This window comes from Thunnus thynnus, chromosome 23, assembly GCF_963924715.1.
Source record: "Thunnus thynnus chromosome 23, fThuThy2.1, whole genome shotgun sequence".
NCBI classification, from domain to species: domain Eukaryota; kingdom Metazoa; phylum Chordata; class Actinopteri; order Scombriformes; family Scombridae; genus Thunnus; species Thunnus thynnus.
Window position 1 is genome coordinate 15,856,244 of NC_089539.1, and position 14,415 is coordinate 15,870,658.

At 38.5% G+C, this 14,415-nt stretch overlaps 2 protein-coding genes across 2 annotated transcripts; both read left to right on the forward strand.

Moving 5' to 3' along the window:
* Positions 1 to 18: 18 nt before the first annotated feature.
* Positions 19 to 6,356, forward strand: LOC137176033 (protein mono-ADP-ribosyltransferase PARP11-like). Its single transcript, XM_067582061.1, has 8 exons — positions 19 to 221; positions 452 to 576; positions 1,339 to 1,459; positions 1,649 to 1,724; positions 2,136 to 2,208; positions 2,538 to 2,665; positions 4,429 to 4,580; positions 4,674 to 6,356. The coding sequence occupies exons 2-8, from the start codon at positions 460 to 462 to the stop codon at positions 4,988 to 4,990; spliced, it is 984 nt and encodes a 327-aa protein (XP_067438162.1). The 5' UTR covers positions 19 to 221; positions 452 to 459; the 3' UTR covers positions 4,991 to 6,356.
* A 267-nt stretch (positions 6,357 to 6,623) lies between these two features.
* On the forward strand, positions 6,624 to 9,846 carry LOC137176034 (protein mono-ADP-ribosyltransferase PARP11). The gene is made up of 7 exons (XM_067582062.1): positions 6,624 to 6,722; positions 6,828 to 6,942; positions 7,027 to 7,096; positions 7,246 to 7,309; positions 8,682 to 8,815; positions 8,908 to 9,059; positions 9,176 to 9,846. The coding sequence occupies exons 1-7, from the start codon at positions 6,624 to 6,626 to the stop codon at positions 9,463 to 9,465; spliced, it is 924 nt and encodes a 307-aa protein (XP_067438163.1). The 3' UTR covers positions 9,466 to 9,846.
* The last annotated feature ends 4,569 nt before the right edge of the window (positions 9,847 to 14,415 follow it).

Below are 14,415 nucleotides of genomic sequence, written 5' to 3' on the forward strand. Positions count from 1 at the left end.
AAAGTCAATGGGAGGAGTTACATCATATTGGCGCATTGACGTATGGTGCGTCACGAAGCAGGAAGTAAAAGTAAACAACGCATAGATAGGAAACGATGTTATGTTGCGTTAGTTATCCGTTCTCACTCCGAGTCTGTGATTTTTGGTGCTTCATTCAAAATGCCTGACGGATTTATAACCCGATAAGGGCAAGGACCCGGTTAGAGACAAGCTGAAAACCGGTAAGACACCCGTAGAGTTGAGCAAGTGTCGGGTGCGGCAGCCGTTAATGATAGCTAGCTAGATATGGCAGTTTCCTGTGTTATTTTGAATTTGTTTACAGGATGAAATACCCTCACGTCCATGGCTTAAAAACATCTCCTTGACGTTGGGTTCGTCTGACGAATAAAACACCACCTTGCCACCTCCTAAACGTGTTGTTTTTATGTTTTTTTTCACTTGTTCATTTCAGATCTCGCTATGTTAGCCATCAGATCGTCAGAGGAGGAGTCCGCAGAGATGGAGGAGATGGACACCTCAGAACCCAACTGGTGCTGGTTCTACTTGGCTGAGTGTGGAGTGTGGCATATGTTTGAGGTAGTACAACTTTACACACACACACACACAACAGCACACCGCATCCTTGTACCGCATGTTCCCGCCCATTGCCCCTCCCTCGGTGATACTTCATGCAATTTGGATCCAAGGATCTGCGAGTTTTAGTGCCAACTGAATCAGTGCAATGTCACAGACTTGCATGTCCTCTGTGATTGAGGTCAATGAATCGATAAAATTACGGGGTGCAGTCTGTGGTGGGCATGAAAATTGGTATATAGTCAGTAAATGCAGGAAATTAGCCCATTATCTCTGCATATAAACATGTGCAATGGGGACTTGAATGGGGCTGCAACTAACAAGTATTTTCATTATAGACTAATCTGATGATTATTATTATTCTCCAATTACTTGGTCTATAAAATGTCAGAAAAGTGCCTTTCACACTTCCCTTAAGCTTAAGATAATGTCTTCAAATTACTTTTTTTTTGTCTGATCAACAGTCCAAACCCCAAAATTTTCAATTTACTATCACATGAGACAAAGAAAAGCAGAAAATCCTCACAAATGTGAAGCTGGAATTTTTCAGTGTTCAGTTTTATTTTTACTTGAAAGATGACGGATTAATTGATTAGCAAAATAGTTGCAGATTAGGCTACCTTTCTGACTATCAACAAAGTGGAACATGACTAGAAACCATCACTCACAACTATGAATTAATCTATCCACCTCGTTAATATCTATCCACTCATTACCACTGCTTATAAATTAAACACAAGATTAATTGATCTTTCTCAATCTCAGATTGATCCCAGTGCAGCCTGCTCTGTGACCAGCGCTCAGATTGAGCAGTGCTATAACAGGAACCAACGTGGCGTAATGGAATTCTACACAGCAAAGTATACGTACAGGCTTGACTTCTCAGGTATGATGATGATGAAAAGCGACTTTTTTGCATGACTGCATAGTTCAAGTGATACTACAGCTACTCTGTCAGACAAAGATTAGTCAGCCCTCAGAATTATGAAAGGAAACTTGGAGGATTTTGAGTCAGAATTAATCCTGTTTCAGAAGTTATGCCTGTATTTCTAATCTTTATTAAATTCCTTGCCAGTTATGCGACAGATAAATGTAACGACAGGAAAGCAGCGGCCAATTAAACGCTCCCTCCACTCGGCAACTGGCTTCAGGTAAGACTGAAAATTCAGAGAACTTTTTTTTTTGTCCTCATCTCTTCCCTTTATATAGAAGAGAAAAGATGTTAAGAGAGAAAGTAAAGAGCAGTATGGGGTTGTGAGTAAGGAGAGCAGGCCTTAAAAGAAAGGTCAGAGGTCAAGCATCTGCCATGTTCGGAATCCTTGAGGTAAACCCCAAATCTCTATCAGCTCACCAGGGAGCTGCCCTGGAGCTGACCCTGATTTTTGGTCTCTCCAAGAACAGCAGGAGCAAGAGAAAAGAGGATTTCTTCATCAGGCACAGAAGTCTCCATTTTTCACATTTTAGATAGCATGTATTGACATCACGCAAATACGATCACTCTTATAATGCTGTAATATCTTGATTACTGACTCCTCTCCTCTCTCCATCACTATCTCTGTCAGGTTTATTTGTGATAACCTCGCCTTGCCTGTTCCCTGTCATTGGGAGAGAATCAATACAGATGAGCCCTATCAGGTAAGTAAAATAATGTAGTGTGTATATTTTGCACACATTACTGTTATATACACAGTGTTTCCACTTAATTTGCACTGAATTGGGTTAGCTTTTGCCTCAGAAGAGTCACATGTTCTTAAGCTCTTTTATGAACAGGTGCTTTGCTGACACAGTTCCTGCAGATATTTCAATAGCACATTCACACTGTCCATAATCCACTGCATCTCATTCCAAACGTGCTGTTGAAAGGTTGATTAAAACATTCATTCATTTTATTTCACTTTTTTCATTTTTTTCTAACTTGCTCACCATTTCTTTCACTGTTCCTGTGTGTGACTGGTTTGTTTCAGCTCATCCAGCTCGGAAGAGACACGTATGAGTTTAAAGAAGTAGCCAGACTGTACGAAAGGACCATGGATCATCCAATCAAATCCATCCAGAGGATTCAGAACCTGGACTTGTGGGAGTTTTTCTGCAGGTAAACAGTTGTTGTATAGTCTATTTGGGTATTTTATTTTTTCTATGTGGTGTATATATCTTAGCTCTTTATTCTTTCTTCTTTCTTCCATACGTTTTTCAGCCACTAACTACTTCTGCATACTCTCAGCTGCAGAAACCATTCAAATATCTAGGGCTGTAGTCTGCTGGTTGACTGGTTGATTAGTTGGTCTATATGCTCTCATCCGACTAAATTCTCATTGGTCGAATTATCTCCGTGATATTTTCATAAGGAGAAAAGTGCTTCATCAACAGCTTTCCAGGATTATCCCATTATTTCCTGCGGCGGGAGGGACAGACTAAGAAATTACCTGTGAAAACGGGGGTGTATTCAAAACACCCCCGTTGTTTTCACAACTTTGAACTCGCCCAACCTCATGGAGACTGCTGGGTCTAACTGTACTCAACGTTTACTGAACGTTTACTGAACATACTAACCATTTACTGAATCTGTGTTTCTCCATAGTGACACAACGAGAACCCCCGCAAGGCCAAAAAAATATTTTTTAATATTTGATAGCGTTTGGGAGTCTCTGAGCAGTGCTGTTCCAGTACGTGAGTCAACCTCTGTGTCGTTGCCTGGGAAACTATTGGTCGCGTGGCTCCGTTAAGGAGTATGTTTGCGTACTACCCCCCCCGGCACTAATCGATTAGTTGAAGATTATTACGATTTTGGTCGACCAAGATTTTCTTTGGTTGACTACAGCCCTACAAATATCAAAACATTCAGCTTTTTCAGGACAATGCTTTCATTCAGTTAGTTTTTATAATGGAAAGTGTATGGGAGGAATGTTTTTGACTAATAACTCATGAACCGTGAGGCCTATCAAAACAATATTTGCACAGTGTGTTCCTTCGATGAAGCTGATTCGACTGATATAAGCCACGCCCATTTGCGCCAGGAAAATCCTTCCACCATTTTGGATTTTTTGGTAAACACATCTTTTGTTTCTTTTGGCACATATTTCATCTAATTTTCACCAAACTTGGTACATATCATATCTAGATTACCCTGAATAAAACTTATGAGTTCGTTTTTGGGTATCACTGTTTGTCAGTAATTGGTTACCAAATTTTTGAAGGCGTGGGCTGATGCTCTTAACAGGCCACAGCTCCTCAATACTAAATTCAATTGCAACCAAATTTGGGAATGTTGTACACACAGTCACATTACACATTGCAAGTGTGTAACATTTCATACACTTCTACCCAGAGAGAGTGCTAAAGTAACATTATAACATGATATTTCTGCAATTCTGTTGTCTTAATAAAATGGAATTTGGTACATAAGTTTCTCCATAAGGATGTACACATCATATTGGAGCATGGCACTAATAGCGCCACCTTGTGGTTATTAGTAAAACACCACCATACTACTTATTAACTGCCATCTCTCTTTAATGTAATATTCCATGGTAACCAAATTCAGCAAAGTTGTACAGATGGGGATGGTGAACAAATGTGTAGCATTTGATACAATTCGAGTTCTCCAGCTTCCACCACAGACAAAGCTTTTCTTCTGTTAAAATGATTAAACAGAATGAAACCAAGGTTAGAGCATTCTCACTTTTACCAACACATTTTAATTGATTTTATTGCAACATCTAAGAACAACAATGAATCAGTCAAAGTTTTGAGCATATCCCTGTAGCCCTTGGTGATGGCTTTAAAATACACTCATCCTGTAACGAGGTAATGATCAGTACTCTGTGTTGTGTTGTCATTCCTTGGTTCTCCCCTAAGGAAGAAAACACAGTTGCGAAAAGTCAAGCGAACATTGGATATTGAGGAGCGAATGCTGTTTCATGGCACAGGACACAGCAACATACAAGCTATATGTACGTTTAACTTTGACTGGCGGCTGACTGGAAGCCATGGCGATGTTTATGGCAAAGGTAGATCCATCTGTGTTGTGATACAACATCATGAAACTATTCACAACATTTTTTTTTTTTGGTCAGATTTTAACTCACGCCTCTCTCTTCCAGGGAGCTACTTTGCCCGGGATGCCAAATACTCCAGTAAATTCTGTCACACCACGGGGAAGCACAACACCACTTTACAGAGACACGGACTCGCCCCGCCAATATTTGCCAGTGAGCCGCCTTATAAGACCATGTTCCTGGCCAGAGTGCTTGTCGGAGAGTACACGGTTGGTCATCCTATGTACTGCAGACCACCCTCCAAGGACGCCAGCTTCACCAACTTTTATGACAGTTGCGTGGACGATATGGCCAATCCAAAGATTTATGTCATTTTTGACAGCAACCAGATTTACCCAGAGTATCTGATTGAGTTCTACTGACGCCTAACACAAACTTTTTTCTTATCAAAACATGAACTATAGAGGCTGGATCTCAAATATGGAAATATTTAGGATACAAAGTCAGATGATGGGATGGAACAGAGGGAGAAGAGTGAAAGGGACCTTTGCTTTTTCTTTCAGTTAGATCTGGTGCCTAACTGGAGCATGGGTCATCTAAAGTGCCTTTAAGGAATTGGAAAATCAAGAAGACAATACAGACTTTGTGTACAGTTTGTTTACTGTACAGTATATTCTAAGACGGGACCTTGTGGTTGGATTTTTTTTCTGTGACTTATAAAAAGTCTGAAAAAACTGAATGAAAATCTGCTTTTACTTTAATCAGTCTTAGTGGAAGTTTTGTATTTAATGCAGAATATGTGCTTGCTTGTTGAATATCTGTGCACAGTTGTTAAACATAAGAGTGGAACTTGCAGCCTGTAGATTATAGGTGATGTCCTGCCACCGGCCACAGCCCTTCTCTCACGTCCACACAGTGCCACGCATGAGCTTATTTACAAGTCATAGTTCCTGATGACGAAACCAAAAACCATGTTCATGCTTACCCATTAAGCCCCGTGATCTTTTACTTAGTGACATAAACATCTGTGTGTACCTGGTACGATGTATTATGTAGGCATGGATTCTTTTGTTTTTATTCCCCAAAAAACGCTTCTACCTCTGCATTTTTTTAAACCATGCATCAGTGCACTTTATTCTTTCTGTGAAAGGCTCGGTAATTGTGTCACAGTGACATAAAGTTGTGATGTCTTGTATTCAATTGTGGTCCTTGAGCAATATGTTTCTGTGTATCTTCTCTGACCATTAACTCTAGTCTTTTAAAAGACTTTTTGTTCATCCCAAACCAAAATCGAATCAGTTTGAACATTTCCAGTTAAAATCATCCGAGTGTGATGTCACCACCTGCTAACATCTCTCTTAAAAAGGAATAAGCAGGTTTTCTTTGCACCTGGTGTAAATTGATCAAAAAATGAATGTAGCCAGCACATGTATAGCACTGTAATGACAATTAACCACACAATGTAATATTGCTTTGCTATGTACATGTGTTGAATTCACTGTATGATGTTTGTGTGTGTTCTTGAGCAAAGGTGGAATAACAAAAGGAGGATTCAGAGTACCAAGTTTGCCACAAGGTGGTGCAACAGTACAAAAATGGTTCTTGAGAGACTCTTGCATTTCGTCATAAATGCAACCCGGTGTCTTCAGTCGTAACACTACAACTGTGTGTGTGTGTGTGTGTGTGTGTGTGTGTGTGTGTGTGTGTGTGTGCGTGCAAAGGGTGTGTGCAGCTATATGTGTGTGTCTGTAATTTGCACATGTTACAACTAATAAACTTTTCAACAGATCTATTCGGTTATTGATTGAAGAACATCTTTCAGAGGAAGGCCTGTGATGCAAGTAAATATACCACACAGTATGTTTTGCTGATATCACTTGCTCTTCCGGTTGTGTAAGCCAACCCTAGAGGTGTGGCTATGACGTTACACTCAGCTGAGTCAGAAACACAGATGTCAACTTTAATAGCCACCTGAGTAAATCAGAAAGAGGACAGCAGGTTTTATAGCTGATTGATTTAGCTTTTACTGTAATATATTTAATCTCTGTCAGGACAATGTGGTGCAGGGAGGTGGAAATGGAATCAATGGACACATCAGACACCCCATGGTGCTGGTATTACCTGGGAGACTGTGGAAGGTGGCACAGATTTGAGGTAATTTGTTTTAAACATTTCTTAAAATCTACTACATTACAAAATATCACGTAGAGCTGATTGTCTGAGGTATCACTGTCCTTCTGTTTTCTGTTCATCCTGCAGGATGACACAAATAACCCACTTAGGAGTGTGGATATTGAAAAATATTACAAATTAAACTCGAAAGCAGTTTTAAACACATCTTCATTCAACTGTAACAGCAAGTTCGATTTCTCAGGTATCTGAGTACATTTTCTTTATATAGAGTTCTCATTTATCTGTAATGAGGGTTGAAATTGATGCTTTTTGTGTTCTTAAACAGCAATGTTACAGACTGACCTCATCACAGGAAGGCAAAGAAGGATCCACCGAGGCTATGACCTTCAGAGAAGGTGAATATGAAGCTTAAAATAAATAAATTTAACAGATGAGTTATATTACACAACAGTGAGTCCTAGATAAGTAAGTCCAAAGTTTGGTTTCTTGTAAAATGAAAGTGAAACTTTCAGCTCAATGAATAGTTAATGATTTCCTCCCACAGTTGCTCCTGCTTCAGTGCTGCTCCTGTCTTCTGGGAAATGGTTGATTCCACTGCTCCATATCAGGTGATAATGACAGAAATGAATGGAAAACTGTTCAGTCAAGCTAATTGTGACCTCAGAATAATAAGGTTCTGTCTGCTAACCGAGTGGTTTTGAGATGGTTCAAAGTTTTTACAATCTTGATAGCAAAACTGATATACAGTAAAGTTCCCTTTTATTACTTTAAATATAGAATATCAAACCTCTTTACTTTTTATTGAAAAAAGTACACAGTTTAGTCCTACTTTGTTTTAATACACAAAATCATATAGCTTACTGAAGGTAGTTATGATATAAGATATTTGGGGACAGACATCAATTTTGAATTGAGAATATTTGGTCACATTAAAGATTTTGAAAAGATGATTTTTGATAACACTTATAAAGATTTTCTATACATTCTAACGTGCTTCTCTATTAATTTGTGGATGTTTTCTCCCCTTGTTCTACATTTTTTCAGTCTGTTACTGAATTGGCCTGCTGTTGTTTCCCCCTCTTAGAGATATTCTGGCCATTATTCTGCTGCCATAATGATTTCTGCTTTTTTTGCTTGGGCAAACTGTCAATGTCAGTTTCTAAGCTCTGAATGCAGTCACTATCATCACTGTGTGTCTGCAGACACATAACAATCCCAGTGAGAACCATAGAGTTAGCATTAAATCTCATTCAGCAATCAGCTAGAAACCTGAATTTATCTTATATTCCTACATATTAAAATGTTGGTCTTCGTTGATGTCATCTCTACTGTAGTCACAGTAACTGGAGTTAAAAATAATAACATTTAATTCATGATAACAGTTTCATGAGCTGTGCTGTGAGCTGTGTATTTATTAAGATTAGCTAGCTAGCTGTCTAGCATGGTAGCTCATGGTAAAAACCAGCTTTACCCAAGTTAAAAAATTATACTAAAATGACTCTTAACATAACAAGCATTTATAACCGTGCGCCATTCATACTGTTTTTGATAAAATCGTCAATTTTGAGGTTTTAAGTTTTTAAATTGAGCAACATGTCATGATCTTTTCAGCTCCTTTAACAAAGTTAAAGAATGACTTTGGAGATAACCTTTTTGTTTTTTGTTTTTTTTATCTGTGCCATTTATGCATAACATAAAACCAGACAAAATGTTAACTTGTCAAAGAATATTGCCATTTGAATAACATTTTTGTGCTCAAATCAGATAGAACCATAATTCTAAGGTCACAAAACCCAATTTGTATTTTTCAGTTGCCTTCATTTGCTTCTAATGGAGTTTTTTGCTTTCAGTATGTTTATGTTCATAAAAAATCAGACAAAGCCACTGGAATTCAAAGACTACACTATACATATGCTTTAATGTTCATGTATGTTTTCATGTTACAGTGGATGCCTATTTGTATTTTGAAATATTTTGCAGTTAACCCCACTGAGTGAGCTCACTGCTGAGTATCAGACTGTGGCACATTACGTGAAGGAAGATGGGCTGTTGGACAGATCCATTGTATCAATCAGCAGGATACAGAATTTGGATCTTTGGGAAATATTTTGTAGGTATGTAGGTCTATGAGTCTTGCTCTCTCCATCCCATCCGGCACTCCACTTCTTTGGAAGCAATATTGTCTTTCTCTTTGTTTGTGTCAAAGGAAAAAGAAACAGTTAATGAGGATTCAAGGTGTCCAAGAAATTCAAGAGAAAAGACTCTTTCATGGGACTAAATTCAGAAATGTTGACAGCATTTGCAAGTACAACTTCGATTTACGATTAGCTGGACAAAACGGTCATATGCTTGGAAAAGGTAAGTTAGATGATGCAGTAACAACAATGCAATAATACATGAAACTGTTTGTGTAATGTACGTATCTGTTCAACAGACTTTCCCCAGTTAATGTGACTTTCTTTGTTTTTATTTAGGAATATATTTCGCAAGACATGCAACATATGCGGACAAATACAGTGAGAGCAGCACGGATCCTTTGCCACCGCATGGCAGCCCAACACAAAGTACACCAACCAAGACCATATTTTTAGCTCGGGTGATAACTGGAAAATCAAACGCTGGACAACGTCATTTCCTAAAACCTGATCATGGATGTTCTGAAAACTTGCATGACAGTTGCGTGGATGATATCACACATCCCACAATTTTTGTAATTTTTGATCCAAATCAAATATATCCAGAGTATTTGATTCAGTACAAATGAACACAAGAGAACACAACATGTCCACCTCAACTGTCTGGGTGAAGGATTTTCATCAACATTTCCAACATTTTTTACTACTTTTTTTAAACAAGCCCAAATCTAAATTTACATGCAGTTTATGACGATTTTTTTTTTAAATGCTCTTTTTAAGAACACAGTCTTGAAAGCTACGTATACCTTTAGATATCTGAAAAGGAAGTAAGTCTATTTATTTTATAACTATTTTACATATTGGGAAGTTTGGGTCTAAAAGACATCATTACAGGTTGACTTTTGTCACATTTGTTTATAATAAGACATAATTTATTAGCACATAACGCAGATAGCTTTTTTATCTTGAAACAGCAGAGGTTATTAAATAAAATTCCTGACACAACCAAAGTTCACAACTGTTTATTTCTGTGTTTATTCTGTGTGTTATCTGTATTAGGACTGTGGATAAAAATCTTAAAATTGTGGTCTCTTGGAAGGAGGTGCACATTGACCACATCGGTCAACTAATTTAATATTTGGGTGGTTATTGTGTGTGTGTGGCTCTGTGTGTGTGTATTCTCACATGTTGAGATATTCCTGTTTGCTCGCTCTGCCAAGCCACATACAAGGACAGATGAACACCCAATTCTGCTATTCAAAGCACGCCCATTAAAAGAAAACAATTGAATGCATTAACAATGAAGAAATAAAAAGAGGCTGCTGTCCTTTTCACAACTAAGGTGAATAACCTGCACAACAACCTGCACTGACATCACTGGCTGTGGTGTGTTTTGATCCCATTCCTGTTACCTGGCAACATGAGTGATGTAATCAATGTTTAAATTATTATTTCATTATTTTTACATATTTACATTTACACATATTTTCAGTGGGGTTCATTCACCTCCTCTTTGAATACACCTCATTTTTTCTGTCACACAACCTGTTCAAATGTAGGAGACAGAAATGCAGTGTAAGTGTACTTTATAAAAACTGTCAGCAGAGGTCGCTGTTGACACAGTGAACATTTGGGCAATGGAGATTGAACTCTTCACGCAGGGCAGCGCTGGCAGGTCAACATTAGATTTGGGATATTTCTATAGGAAACTTAGGCCTTTTCAAAAAGCCAACTTTTAGCATCATCATTAGTTCCTCGGGAGTGAAAGCTGGTGGTCCTCATTATAGAAACTCTTTTTGCTCATTAAATTGGACATCCACTGTCCTCCTTGTCCATCTTCTCACTTACATTATTTGGCCTTTGAATGAAACAGCACATTTCATATACTGATTTATTATGATTATTTTAAAAGTTCAAATGAAAACTTACATTTTAGTCACATTCATTCACAGTTTTTGAATAACTGAGGCAGCACTAAGGCTAAATGCCAGTTTTGGACCATATAACTATTAACACTTCAAAGTTAACAATTAAAGTTTTTGATCAGGCAAATTGATGAATTCTCATTTTTGCCATTCCCTTTAATGGCATGTTGACCGCTATGTTAATCCATCAGTATGCTGATAGCTTGTTTTTCCCGTCTTACCCAACTGTATGATTCACAGGGTGAGTGATTCACTGAATTGTCATAACAATTTTTTTACATCTGAGACCTCACACTTTGCAAGCCAGTAAAATTTAGCCAAGAGATGTTTGCATGTGTGCCTGACTGTATTTGCATAGATCTACATAGCCTGCATCTACAGTCTAATCAAACCATATCTAGTGTCCTTGACCTTCAGTTTACTGAAACACCAAGACATAAGGCATTGGCCATATGTTCCCCCCTACGCCCACATGCTTACCTAGCAGGCGTGGTAGAGAGGGGTTGGAAGGAAATCTTTCATCTGCCTCACTTCCTTTCCTGTTGTGTAGTTTTAGTTGTTTACTTAAGCAGGTACAGCAGAGGCCCAGGTGTCGCTCTCGCTGTCGAAAGTGAAGGCTGCTGAATATGAAACACCCAAGCACAGATGTACCCATCATGAGTGGAAAAACCATCATTTTCTGAAAGTCAAAAGCACCTAATTAGAGTTCATTGGCTGTTAGGTGTAAAGTACAGTAACAAGTGCAGACTGTCTACACTCAAGTAAAGGAGAAAATATTCTAATTAGACTTGTCAGCTTTTTAAAAAATGATTACTCATGTGAGTGTGGAGGGAGGTGTAAAGGCTATATATATTTCCCAAGTTTTCCCTGTGCTGAAGGTGTCTGATTTGCATTGAGTGCTGGGATAAAGGATCCTGCAGGATATTTGCTCTCTCTTTTGCTCTCTCTTTTCTCTCCCTAGGGGTCATGGGACATTACTTTCATGTACTATTATAATGAGCTTTATCACTATGAGCAGAATAAGACAACTTGTTTTGCCAAAAAGCTGTAGCTGTAGAATTCATTTCCGAAATGTTCTACTTCAGATTTTTTTTTTTTTTATAAAAAGGGTCATACCCCGAATATATTTGATATATTATCATGTCATTAACCAAGAACTTTATTTCTTCTAATCATGAAATGCATTTGTGATTTATTATTTTGCTTAGCGTTTGCACAGTATACTCTTGTGTATTCATATTTACTGTAGAGTGAAATTTCCATACAATAAGAGAATGTGGTTTACTTCATACAGAATATTTGACTTCATTAAAGTTAGGAAAATCCAAAACATTGGAATCCCACAATCCCAAATGGCGCGCGCACACTCAGTCACATATATACACTCAATATTGTACAGCCTTTATTAGTATGGTATTGGTAGGTTTCCAGGCCATCATTTCTCAGTGATGCGTATAGCAGATGGTATATTTAAAGTAAGGTCCTTTCTTTGCATAACAAACACACTCTTGATTCAGTGCTACATAACAAACTATGTCTTCACAGATGTATGAGTTCCACTGCGTACTTTGCGTTTGAAACTGGGGCTGTGAGTTCTCACAAGTCAATAAGTGAGTGGAGTTTGATATCTGCTTAAATATTTACAGCTTGGTGTGCTCAGAGCCTGGCGTGTGATTGGAACCTCTTTGATGTCTGCGTGATCAGATGATATCAACATGTTGAGTTTGTGAAAAGTCTAATTAGTGGTTCCTTCCCAGAATGCTGGGTGTGTGTTATTGAGAGAGACACAGAAAGAGAGAGGGAGGAACTGAGTGAGGGGCTGTTCTGACTTAGCAAAATTGGCCTACAATGATACCAAGAGAGAAATCTTTCTAAATTATTTAACATTTCAATATTTCAAACTCTCAAAAAAAATATATTTGGTAATCTTAATTAAATTGAGCGAGGCAGTGACAGGATCAGAGCCTCATATCAATTCTGTAAATACTCTATTCACTCTACTCATTATTCACGCACAGTAGTGGTTGAAAGTTTGTGAACCCTTTAGAATTTGCTCTCTTTCTGCATAAATATGACCTAAAACATGATCAGATTTTCATGCAAGTCCTAAAACTAGGTATAGAGACATCAATTAAACAAATGAGACAAAAATCTTACACTTATTTATTGAGGAAAATGATCCAATGTTACATATTTGTGTGTGGCAAAAGTACATGAACCTTCAGGATTATCAATTCATTTGAAGGGGAAATTAGAGTTGGATGTTTCAATCAATGAGATGACAATCAAATGTGAGTCTGCAAGGCCCTGCCTTATTTAAAGAAGAGAAATCTAGGTCTTCGCTATCGAAGTATGAGCTTCACAACACAAGTTTGTGGAAGTGTGTCAAAGGAGATTTCTGAGGACCTTATAAGAACAGTTGTTGATGTTTACCAGGCTGGAAAGGGTTACGAAACCATTTCTAAAGAGTTTGGACTCCACCAGTCGACTGTCAGGCAGACCGTGTACAAATGGAGGACATCCAACACCACTGTTATCCTCCCTTGGAGTGGAGGAACAACAAAGATCACACCAAGAGCAGGCATGTAATAGTCCAGGAGGTCACAAGGGACCCCAAGGTAACGTCTGGGAAACTAAAAGCCTTTTCTTGCAGTGGCTGATGTCAATGTTCATGAGTCCACCATCAGGAGAACACTGAACATCAATGGTGGTCATGGCAGAGTTGCAAGAAGAAAGCCACTGCTCTCCAAAAAGAACATTGCCTCTCGTCTACGGTTTACTCAAGACTACGTGGATAAGCCAGAAGGCTGTTGGAAAAATGTTCTGTGGATGGATGAGACCAAAATCAAACTTTCTGGCTTGAATGAGAAGCGTTATGTTTGGCGATGAGCAAACGTCACATTCCAGCATAAGAACCTTAACCCATCTGTGAAACATGGTGGCGTCAGTATCATGGTTTGGGCCTGATTTACTGCTTCTGGACCGGGGCGACTTGCAATCATTGAAGGAGCTATGAGCGCTGAGTTGTGGCAGCAAATTCTACAGGAAAATGTCATGGTATCGTCTGTGAGCTGAAGCTCAACAGAAAATGGGTCATGAAGCAAGACAACGACCCTAAACACACAATTCGTTCTACCAAAGACTGGTTAGAGCAGAAGAAAGTTCATGTTTTGGTCAAAGTCCTGTACTTAATCCTAAAGAAATGCTATGGAAAGACTTGAAGTAGGCGGTTCATGCATGGAAACCCAGCAGCATCCCCAAGTTTAGACTGTTCTGCAAGGAGGAATGGGCTAAAATTCCTCCAAGCTGATGTGCAGGGCTGATAAAACAGGTACCGGAAACGTTTAGTTGAAGTTATTGCTGTGAAAGGGGTCACACCACTTACTGAAAGCAAGGGTCCACATACTTTTGCCTCAGACAAATATGTAAGATTGGATAAATGTCGTCAATAAAGAAATTTTATGTTTTTGTCTTATTTGTTTAATCGGGTTCCCTTTTTTTTTTAGGACTTGTGTAAAATGTTTTAGGTCATATTTATGCAGAAGTAGAAAAAATTTCTAAAGGGTTCACAAACTTTCAAGCAGCACTGTAAGTAAATATCTATCCATCTATGTACTGTAGGTTGTCCAGCTGCCATTCATGACATCACTCAGC

Coding starts and splice junctions, on each gene's coding strand:
- LOC137176033 (XM_067582061.1), top strand. CDS start 460: ATGTTAGCCATCAGATCGTCAGAGGAGGAGTCCGCAGAGATGGAGGAG. Junction 577..1,338: donor GAGTGTGGCATATGTTTGAG/GTAGTACAACTT, acceptor TCTCAATCTCAG/ATTGATCCCAGTGCAGCCTG. Junction 4,581..4,673: donor TGGCGATGTTTATGGCAAAG/GTAGATCCATCT, acceptor TCTCTCTTCCAG/GGAGCTACTTTGCCCGGGAT.
- LOC137176034 (XM_067582062.1), top strand. CDS start 6,624: ATGTGGTGCAGGGAGGTGGAAATGGAATCAATGGACACATCAGACACC. Junction 6,943..7,026: donor CAGCAAGTTCGATTTCTCAG/GTATCTGAGTAC, acceptor GTTCTTAAACAG/CAATGTTACAGACTGACCTC. Junction 7,097..7,245: donor GGCTATGACCTTCAGAGAAG/GTGAATATGAAG, acceptor TTCCTCCCACAG/TTGCTCCTGCTTCAGTGCTG.